The sequence below is a fragment of the Excalfactoria chinensis genome, chromosome 1 (assembly GCF_039878825.1).
Source record: "Excalfactoria chinensis isolate bCotChi1 chromosome 1, bCotChi1.hap2, whole genome shotgun sequence".
In the NCBI taxonomy this organism is placed as follows: domain Eukaryota; kingdom Metazoa; phylum Chordata; class Aves; order Galliformes; family Phasianidae; genus Excalfactoria; species Excalfactoria chinensis.
This window is the reverse complement of record NC_092825.1, coordinates 57,939,850-57,950,736: the sequence shown is the minus strand read 5'-3', so window position 1 is coordinate 57,950,736 and position 10,887 is coordinate 57,939,850. Positions and strand designations below refer to the sequence as shown.

At 46.8% G+C, this 10,887-nt stretch overlaps 1 protein-coding gene across 1 annotated transcript in view; it reads left to right on the top strand.

The window, feature by feature from the left end:
* The first annotated feature begins 441 nt into the window (after window positions 1–441).
* Window positions 442–10,887, top strand: part of CACNA2D4 (calcium voltage-gated channel auxiliary subunit alpha2delta 4) — a 108,240-nt gene continuing 97,794 nt past the window's right edge. The window contains exons 1-2 of the mRNA XM_072328084.1: window positions 442–548; window positions 5,373–5,454. Coding sequence (XP_072184185.1) covers window positions 442–548; window positions 5,373–5,454 — 189 coding nt within the window. The remainder of the gene's footprint in view (window positions 549–5,372; window positions 5,455–10,887) is intronic.

The following is a 10,887-nucleotide window of genomic DNA, read 5'->3' as shown; positions in this document are numbered from 1 at the left end:
AGTGTCTTGGATGTTCCAACCCCACACAGCACTTGTACCCCAAAGTGATAGTGCCAGAGTGGGCACCCAGCATCCCATACTGGGTGGGTGAGATCAAAGGTCGGGGGGCTTTTTCGGTCCTGCAGCTGTGCGCCCTTTAAAGCAGGCCGGCCTGACCTCCGGCTGGAGAAGCTGAGACCCGTCTTCAGGAATCAGAGTAATCCCTGGTGATTTTATCCCACTCCACTTCCCTAAATCTGTGGCTGCTGCTGCTTGGCCAGGGGATTAAGGGGCTGCCGGGGGATTACGTAGCCACTGCAGCTCGGGGCACAGAGCTGCCTCCTGGCGCAGCCATTGCTTGGGGCACGGGGCCAGCAGCATGGCGGGGGCTGCACAGGGACCCCCGCAGAGCAGTAGGAATGGCATGGATCCCGCACATCCCGCCGGCCGGGCCCCTCGCTGATGACTGGCACATGGAGAATGGACCGTGGGGCCATCCCGCTTCTGCTGCTCAGTTTCCTCTGCCTCCTGCCTGCCGCCCAGCTCCAGACCAAGATACCGCTGGAGACGTGAGTGCTGACTCTCATTTCGGGATGGGGTGGGGTGGGAGGGGGACAACATTCCCTCCAGGCAATGCGAATAGGGATGGTGATGGCTGCCAGCTCTAGCCCTGGTGTTGAAGCCTCATTTTCCTCACTCACCACTCAGGGCAGTGACACCCACCTGCTCTAGTTAAGCACCTGGACAGCTACTAATGCTCCAGGATGTAGAAGGCAAAACCAGCTCGTGGACACCTTCATCCCAGTGCAGGTGCAGCTTGTGGTGATACGGCCACAGAGCCCATGCTCAAGACTGCTCTCACGAGTGCCACTGAGCAGCCTACAGGGATAGCTGTGTCCAGAACCCAGCCCCAGGAGACTCAGGAGATGGGTGGTTGGGTGAGGGCCTGTCTCTTAGACAGAGTGCTGCTGCTTTTACCTTATACATCAGCAGCACTGATCCAAATACTAGCCAAGTGCACTGGATGCTAATAAAAGCAAGGATCTGTTTATGCACACTTGCATTTATTCTATGTGGATGTCATCAGGGGAAGCTGAGTGGAGGACGGGGCCCACAGCCCCTTGTCCCACCTGTTTGCCCTATCCTGGTGTCTGCCAGGAGGCTCACAGTGCCTGGCAGGCCAAGCTTGTGAAAGCCTCACCTTGTTAAGCTGATATAGGCAAGTTAAATCCTGTCAGGATTAAAAATGTAGGGGAGTCAGTGGGGCAGCAGCTCTTGGGCTGGGCTGGGCTGATCAGCGCAGGGGTGTAGTGTGTGTGTGGAGGGGACAGTGCTGTTGTCAGTTTTGTCTGCTAGACCAACCAAAGTCGTCTCGTGCCTTGAACTGCAGCAGTGTCCCCATGCTCTTTAATAGCAATAGAGTTGGGTAGATTTAGGCTTGATATAAGGAAAAAGTCTTTTACAGTGAGTGTGGTAAAGCACTGGAAGAGGTTGCCTAGTGATGTGGTTGAGTCCCTGTCCCTGCAGACACCCGAGGTCAGGCTGGATCAGGCTGTGGGCAACATGATCTACCTGTGGTGTCCCTGTTCACTGCAGAGGATTTGGACTAGATGGCCTTTAAAGGTCCCTTCCAACTCTAAGGATTCTGTGATTCTATGGGACTTCAAAAATCCAGCTGAAAGGAACTTCCCATCAAAAGAGGCAGTTTCTCCCTAAAATTATTGCCCTTTTTTCCTCTCTTAGCTCCATCAAATAAATTTCAACCCCTATTGGAACATAAAATTAGAGCTCAACCTCAAAAATAGAATTAAACCTTGATTGTAGAATAAAATTCAACCCCTAACAGCTTCAGGCTACGCAGAATAAAACTGACTCTCTGTGCCCACAGTGAGTGCTGCATGAAAATACCTTTTGGCCTTGAAATCTGTGGCATTAAGAAGACAGCCTGTCCTTTCTGTTTTCAACACTGAATACAAGTGCAGGGATTACGGGCAGGCAATCTCTGGCCAAATCCCTTTCTGATGTGTGTGGTTATAATGTGATAGCCCTTTACTACTGAGAAAACGGTTGCGTCACTTTGCACTATTTGGGACTTGCTCATGTACAAGAATAAAGAATACACAATAGAAAAAGAGCTTTTCTTCTCTGGTGCCAAAACCAGACCAACAGCAGAATTAATCCCCTTGTGCTTCAAATCCACTCATGAATTTGACCGCAACACAAAAGTTGCCCTTTTCAAATATAATTTCAGGAGAGGAAGACATTGACCAGAGGAGGAAAGAAAGAAAATCAGTAGAAAATGGATCTGCTCTACAGATTGCATGACGACATTTTGGAGACTCATAACCAAAAGCTTTTAAGCACCAGCTGGGTTTAATTACTGTGAAGTGACACAAAACTAAGTTAGACTCTTCTGCCCCCAAAGTCATCACAGTATCACAGTATCGTGCAAGTTGGAAGGGACCTTAGAGATCATCGAGTCCAACTCCCGGGATTCGAGCCCTCTGTGTAGCAGAGCGGCAGTTTTACCCCTTGCGCCACAGGGGGGATTCGAACCTGGGTCTCCGGTGTTGCAAGTGGCACTTGCTGCCTTTGCAGCACTGCCCTTGGTTCATCACCAACTTACCTCTTTGCAAAGACCAATTGGCTTTAATTCCAGCAGTGCAAAAAATCTGCTCAACACATTGCTAGCTTCTGGGATACAGATCCAGCACAGAAACCACCTTCCCTTTTCTCCTAGCCTCCACTTGATTTATAAGCTGGCCATGGCACAGGATTTCTTGAGCTGCAAGGGCACTGAGTGTTTGGGCTGGCTTCTCAGCCTCTCTTTGCTAGGGTACCAGAAATGTTAGGAACTTCTGTGGGAAGAGGTGAAAATAAACCTGGAACAGGCTCCTGCCCTAACCACGTCTATGCATTTTCTCCATCCCCCATGGAACAGCACCATATATATTTAATTCCCCACTCCTTCGCTCTGTCACATAGAGACCTTCTTTCCTCTCTTTCCTCTGGGTTTCCCACCACTGCTCCCACACTCCAGGTGCTGGCCCTCCCTGCCTCGCTCATCCTTCTCCCTTTGCTCCTCCTCCTGCTGTTGCCTGTCCCTCACAGTGTGGGTTTTGCCATGCGGATCAGCAGAACATCAGCCCCCAACAGGCAGAGCAGCTCAGACGTGACCATAGGGTGCATCCTCAGGCCAGCACTCAGCACCTCTGGGACAGGCTTAGGAACTGTGACAATGCATAAATCCCAATGCATTCTTTCCCCTTAGTTATGCTGTTACTGGATGTTTCTACATTCATGTGTTCAGGCTTCTTTTGCGTGGCCTCAAAGGCTAAAAAATGAACTTCCTTTTTCCTGATTCTATGAAAGCTGAGAATCCCGCATAATCACGTGGCTTCAGAGTTTTACAGCCCAGCAGTTCCCTAAGCACTGAGGCTGGCTTTTCCACCAAGCCCTGTGGTTGGCTTCTCTACCAACCAGTAATTGCTAAGCTCATATTGCAGACCCATCGTCTCAACAACAGCATCGTTCTGCTGAAGCTGTCCAATTACACCCACTGCTCTGAACTTAATATTGCCGACTCTTGTGCCCTGAGGAATAGAAAAATTACAAGAAGGGGTAGGAAGAAGGTCACGTGCATGGCCACAGACACAGCACAAAACTGAAAGTATAGGATGACATGCCTCTGATTTATTTTATTTTGGAAAATAGGGTAAAAATCACTATCCCAAAATTCATGCTTAAGCTCTTTCTTCAGTAGAAGGTGAGATCTGGAGAGTATTAGTTAATATCAGCACAGAACATCTCACACCAAAAAAAGAACAGTAAAACTAGCTCCTGCGTCAAGTTAAATACAGGTTCATAGCTCTTCAGGCAGTAAGTTAATCACTACAACAGTCAGGAAAGCAATCCAAAAGGGTCTCTCTTTGTGTTTTCTTCTCCTTTCTTTCCCTAGAAATTGCTAGAATAACTGAAATGCAGCAGTAAATCCTGGCCTCCTACCAGGTGCCTGTAGTCTTTTTGCTCTAAGAATGAAATGAAGAGATAAAATCTGCTTGTCAAAATAAGACACGGGCCAGAATGTCTGAACAGCGTAGCTGTACTTACTGATTTCAGCTGCTGCTGGCTTACAGTAGAGGGAAATGAGTGCCTTGTTCCCAATTGAGGAGTGGTCACAAAGCGCATCTACTCGCACTGTGCCTCCTTCATAGGCACTGAGGAGGGGGGTACTGTTCAGGGCAGAAGTTTTACAGTGGCTTCAAATCATCCCTCATGTCTGCCTGCATTTGCGATAGGAGAGCCTAACAGACAGGCTTCCTAGGAGAAAGCTAGCTGTTGTGGTTATTCCACCATTGCTGCACTGCCTTTGCTCATGCGTTCAACTTTTGTCAGCATATTACTCTGCCGTAACAGTGGTGCAATGTGCTGAGCAATCAGAACTTGGGGATAAAGCCTGCTAAAGGCTGGGAGGCACCTACTGAGAGCCCCAGATAAGGCTGTAGCCCATAAATAAGTATTGCATGCTGGTTAAGCGAGGGCCATGTATTCCATTAAATAAATCTCTCCTAAGTGAATCCTTGCTGAAGGAACTGCATGTAGGTGGAAATGCCTAATGTGAATCATGTAGCAGATTTCTGATGAAGTGCTCTGTCAATTATGAGAGCCATCTATTTTCATTTGGATGGCTCAGTGTTCAGGCTGCTCTTCAAGATCCTTATGTTCTCCGCGTGGAATTGCCATCATCAGTTATTTACAGGATGGCACAAATATGAGTAGTGTTTGACAAGGAGGAGGTGCATAATCTTCTCTGGCATTAAGAAGCTGTAGTACTTCCTCTAAGAGCAGTACATTTATCTGGCTTGTTAGTCTCTGCCCCACACTGCTCTGGAAACTGAATCCAATGGTGAGTCCTGACAACTTCCTTCAGCCCTGATACTTGTATCTGCTCAGCAATCCTGACATGAGATGTCTAGCCCTTCACTCTAGGCTCTGTCTGTAATCAGTGAAGACAAGTCTCCAGAGAACTCTTTATTTTGCTTTACTAACTGTAGAGGAAACCAGACGATGGTCTAAGACCAAACAAACAACTTTCACACCTCTGAAGGGAGACGAGACTAATTCCACTTGGAATCAACAGGCAGTGGCCAAGGCCAGCAGCATTCAGATACTCCTTGCTGACAAAGTTCCTGCTTATCAGCATTTCTCGCCGTCCTTACTGCTTGTCTCACTCAGTGCTTGGGAAGAAAGCATTATCATTGCCACTCTACAAGTTTAAGCAATATGAGGAGCTTTGTACTTAGGAAAATGGAGTTTTCATTGTCAAAAGAAGTAAGCAGTTTTACTAACTCTGAATTATTAGTACTGATTTTCCCTTTTGTTTTTCCTTTTAGGGTCAAGTCTTGGGCAGATGCCTTTGGTGGTGAGCTGTATTCAATTGCTACCAAGTATTCAGGCTCTCTCCTATTGCAAAAGGTAGGTGAAAAATATGAGGATCCCACTGGCCTTGCACCCTCTCCCCACATAGCCTTCCAACCTTCCCCCGCCACAGAAAACCTGGGGTGGAAGAAGGTAAGCACACAGGTCTCCAGCCAACTTGCAAAACCATGTGAATTCATATCCATGAGAACAGTGATGTCCTCATGGCTACACCAGAGTGCAGAGGGTGATCCACGTCTTCCCTATTTTCATTATCTATGACCAAATGCCACAAAAAGTGTCCAGTTTAAATATATATATATATGTTTTTTAACAGTACTCCTCAAGTTCACCCTTTTATTATTTCACTGTCTCTTATTACCAACCCTTCGGTCCTCTGTAACTGCACATCAGTCCCTGCCTTGTATGCTCATAGCTCATCTGTTTGTCATCACCCCACAGTGCCCTCCTGTAGCTCTCCAGCTGGTACTCTTGTTTATGTCTGTATTCTCATTTGTATTCCTCCAGTAACTCTTCAAGGCACTTTCCTCGCATTTCAATTGTCTTTAAAATCATTGTTTGGAGAGGGTCTCTGAGGCAGGTGTCTTGGAAACTACGATCTTCCTGAAGAACAAGGGCCACTCCACTTAACTCTCTGCCAACATTAAAGGATGCAGCTCTAGGGACTTAAAATACATTTTCCCATTTACATTCATATAGAATTTGCCCTGTAGTGTTTGATTCCTACAGTCAGAGAGGAATGGCTGCTCCTGTTCTGATCTTTGATCCCTGCACACTGCTGCAGCAGGGCTGAACTAACCATCCCCTCCTAATTACGACTCAGGGAGCCTGATGGCTGCTGAACACATCTGAGGGGATATGTTCCCTGATCCACCTCATGTGGCCAGCCAGTTTCTTTTATTTTCTTTCTCTGGTTCTTCACTTCAACACAAGCCATGCACTGCCTATTAGACCCTTTGGGTGACTGCTTTTTGTCCTTTAGTAACACCCACATCCCAGCGCAAAAACAAAACAAATAAATAAATAAATGTCTGGATGCTAATGAGCCCTATCTCTGGAGGAAGGGAGAGCCCTTGCTAGGCTTTCCTCAGAAAGGCCTTTAGTGATTTGTCAAAGATATACGATGATTATCGGTCCTTCTTAGCAGGAATGTGTCATGGCACAATAAATACTTTTCAGCAGATATTGGTACCTCAGGCAAAAGTTTGCATTTGAGCAATTCTGAGGATTCAATTGCATTGGCTGTTCCCTCATGAGGTCCTCAAGCAGTAGTGCTAGAGTCAAAGTGATACGCTACAGCATCTCAAGTGGACACCCAGTCACCAGTGGACAAATGCGCACCCAGATCAGATAGTCAGTTATCTGTGCCTGGTGCTGCACAGGTATCTGATGTCCAATAAGAAGTCTGCAGACTCCAGATTATTATTATGTTTTTAATGTGTTAAGTGTGCTACTTTATGGTGTCAAGAACTATTGCTGTCACTGTCTTCTCCATGCTGCTTCAACACAGTCAACCTGCACCAGCCCACCGAGTGCAGTTGCTAATAGATTAGGAGGTTTACACTCCTTAAAGTTCAAAAGTCACTGGGACCTAAGAGGACAGGGTATAGCTTGAAAATGCCAATGTCACTATAAATCAGTGGTGGAGGCCAAGGATAGCAGCCATAGTGCTGGGGTGGGTTCCAAACTAGTTGTGCTTTGTTGGTTCTGTGAAGGTGTTGCAGTGATTCTGTGATTCTCTAGTACAGGTGTGGGGAGTGCAATCCAGAGTGCCAACAGTTCTGTCCTCAGGGCTTTTTGAAGTCAATGGGCATTTTCTCTTTGAGAAAATACAGAGACAACTGCACTTTCCAAATTTGATTTCAGGTTTGCCTTGTGAAACATGGTTGAAATAGCTGGTTTATTGTTCTGAGAGCTGTAATTCCTTCGTTATCTGAATGTTTTTGCATGTTTTTGCACCTTCTCCTTATTTAACTTAAATTTCCTTCTGAGGCTTAGCTTGCTTGGATTTCTTTGGAGTTTTTCTGTTTCCCTCCAGAAGAAGCTAAATACAAAATTGCAAACCTAAATGTTCTATTTCCCGCCAGGAATTTATTTATTGCTCCTGGAGAACTAGTGAGGCAGCAGATGTCCTTTGGATTCAGAAGGGCGGGCTCTCATCCTGGGCCAAGCAGCTTTGAGAAAGCATCCAGGTGGCCCTTGGTCTCAAGCAGCCAGGATGTTACCAAATTAAACCTCAGGGGAACAAAAGCTTAAGAGCTGTTTTGATTTGATGTCTGAAGCATTCATATTCACTTGGACATCATGCAACAGAGGTCAAGAGAAGCTCACATACCAGTCTGGTACATGAACCTGGCTGCTGATGGGTCTGTACCAAAACGCTGGCCAGGGTCTAGGACAGCTGACAGCAACATAGCAGGGGCCAAGCAGTGATGTGAGAGGATGGTAGTATCTCCCACAGTTTTAACCTTTGGCTTGTTGCGTCTGCTAGCAATGGCCCTGCTGCAGCTGTTGTCTAGGGCCTGGGGCCACCAGCTGAAGCCATGCTGGGAGGTCTCTGTGTGGTTTTAGGCTTCTCCCCAGAGCTCAGCTTGCCTCTGAGTGAGACAAACACTAATCAATCTCAGCAGACTCAGAACTTATTTTTCCCTCTGCTACGTTAGCAGTGTATTATAGATGTTTCTGGGAATTCCTCTTGCTTCCTTCTGAAGCTGAGGCGGCAGTTGCTTTCCTCAGTGGGTAGAGCTTAGAAAGGACAGCAGGGCTTTGTTCCAGATGTATGATTACTATAAAGCAATGCAGGTAACTACAAAGCAAAGAACAGAAAAATAAGTTCAGTCAAGACATGTTTGTGGGTGAAGATGAAAGCAATGCCTTTCACACCCTTAATATAGTTTCACTAGCAGTGAGTAATGCAACACTACATACTTCAATGGGCTTCATTTTAAGAAGGTGGGAACAAGAAAATCTATTTGGTGACATATCTGTTCACAGTTGAAACTTTAGATACTGAATTCTAGATCTTCCGCTTTTAAGTTGCCACCCCCACAGAAAGAGAATCTTAATGAATTGTCCCTGCTATTTCAGGGAGCGAAGCACTAGAGGAATGTGAAAGAATGTGTTATTTCAGTTACCTGTTTGGTCCCTTCTCAACATCAGCTGATTGCAGCCCATTCTCCCAAGCCTGGAGCTGATTCCCATGTTGATCTGATAACCTGAACTTGTGTTGCAGTAGTTAATCTTGGCTGGCAACAAGTACCGCTGATGGCACTTACCATGTTCGTTGTGCCGTGGCATCTGGTAACAGTACTGAGATAACAGGTACAACCCTGTTGCCTACCTCGGGGATGTCTTGCAGAGAATATTCTTTAATAGCAGGAGCCTTTAGTGGCAGGAATACAGATACAAAATGGTTTTATGGATTGTTTGTAGGAAAAAAAAGCTCAAAGGGGATCAGAGCTCAAAACTGATTTTATATAGATGTGTATGATATTAGCAGGCTGACTGAGTTTGCTTGTGATTATTTTGCCTTGTAAACCTCCACTCTTCAATGTGTTAAAAGCACACTAAAAATAACTGAGAGGTAATGAACCCTGCTTTTTGTAATCTAAGGAGTGACGCAAGGTAGCAGGTCACTTTGTGAAGTGCGCAATGGCTGTGCTGGTGTAGTCTCCCCCCATCACCGCTCTCCCAGAAGAGATTAGTCTCCTCCCCCCCGAGGAGGGCCTGATTAAAGTGTGTCAGAGATCACCTCCCTCCTGCTGAAACCATGACATGGAGCTAAATGGGGCAGGCACCAGCTGAGTGCGTGCTGCAGGCTGGTCATCAGCCAGAGCCCTCCCTCTGGGGCTTCTGAACATCCCCCTCTCAGCACTGTTATGCCAACCTCTGTGCTCAACCTGACCTCCTCCTCATCATCATCATCCAACACTGCCCCAGCTATCAGCTGCAGCAGACGGAATGTCAGGCCTGGCATTTTTAATCCAGTAAAACCCTTGCTGTTAATCACGGCAGACAGAACTAGCAGAGCTCCCTGCCATGCCTGCTGCACACTGGTTGCTGCTGCTATTTCTGCCTGACCTCCTCAGCCTGCCCTGTCTCCAGGGCGTTTCCTACTCTGCCTGCGCTTGGTTGCCTTCCCCAGTGGTCAGCGAGCTGCCTGAACAAAAGAAGCTCTGCTCACTCACCCTCAAGACATGCAAAGTCCTTTCCCCACCACTTGCTTCTAGTCCAAAAGTGCCCCTAAAGCTTCTGCTATCTTCTCATTCTTTTCCCTTCCTCATATCATACTTGCAAAAAGAGCACATCCCTACTGAGATTGCTACTGTGGTGCCAACACCACATGAAGCTTGTATGAGATCTAACAAGACCAAGTGCAGAGTCCTGCACTTGGGTCACAACAAACCCATGCAGTGCTACAGGTTTGGGGCAGAGTGTCTGGAAATCTGTAAGAGGAAGAAAAGGATCTGGGGGTGTTAGTTAACAGCTGGCTGAACATGAGCCAGCAGTGTGCCCAGGTAGCCAGTGTGCTACAGGGCATCCCGGCTTATATCAGAAATAGTGCAGCCAGCGGAACTAGGGAGGTGATCATACCTCTGTATCCAACACTGTCGAAGCTGCACCTCGAGTACTGTGTTCAGTTTTGGGCCCTTCTCTACAAGGAGAACATCGAGGCTCTGGAGCATGTCCAGAGAAGGGCAATGGAGCTATGAAAGGGCTGGAGCACAGGTCTTGTGGGGGGCAATGGAGGAAAATGGGATTGTTCAATCTGAAGGAGACTCAGGGAGGATCTCATCAGGTTGTGGCAAGGGAGCATGAGAGAGGATAGTCTTAAGCTGCACCAGGGGAGGCTCAGGTTGGATGTTAGGAAACAGTTTTTTCTCAGAAAGAGTGGTAAGTTATTGTAACAGGCTGCCCAGGGAGGTGGTGGAGACACTGACCCAAGGGTGTTCAAGAACCATGTGGATGTGGCACTGAGGGACGTGGTCAGTGGGCATGGTGGTGGTAGGTCAACAGTTGGACTAGATATTCTTAATGGCCTTTTCCAACCGTTATGATTATGTGAAGGCGGAGGGGATGTGTATGTGCTACAGAAGGATGTGATCATGGGGGAAACTCAGTTTGTGCACTTCCAACAAACTGTTTATCATTGATCAGATTGTGTTGGTTGCCAGTTTTTCCTCTTTGTTTCTGCTTATTTGTTAGCTTTGGGATTTTTATTTTGAAAATAAGAAATAAAGATTGTACAGTTACCCAATTCAGGAGTACTCCCAGGCTTTTAATGCCTGTGTTAGAAGGAGCTATGCTCATAATTCCTCGGTATACTGCCTTTTTAAGCAGCCACAAGCTCATAATTGGATTGTTTGCTTTTACTTAGTGCTTCATTTTCTGGTCAGGGATCTGCATGTGCACAAATTATAGAGTAAAAAGGGAAGAAACATAAGAATGGGAGAAGAAGGTAACTCATGG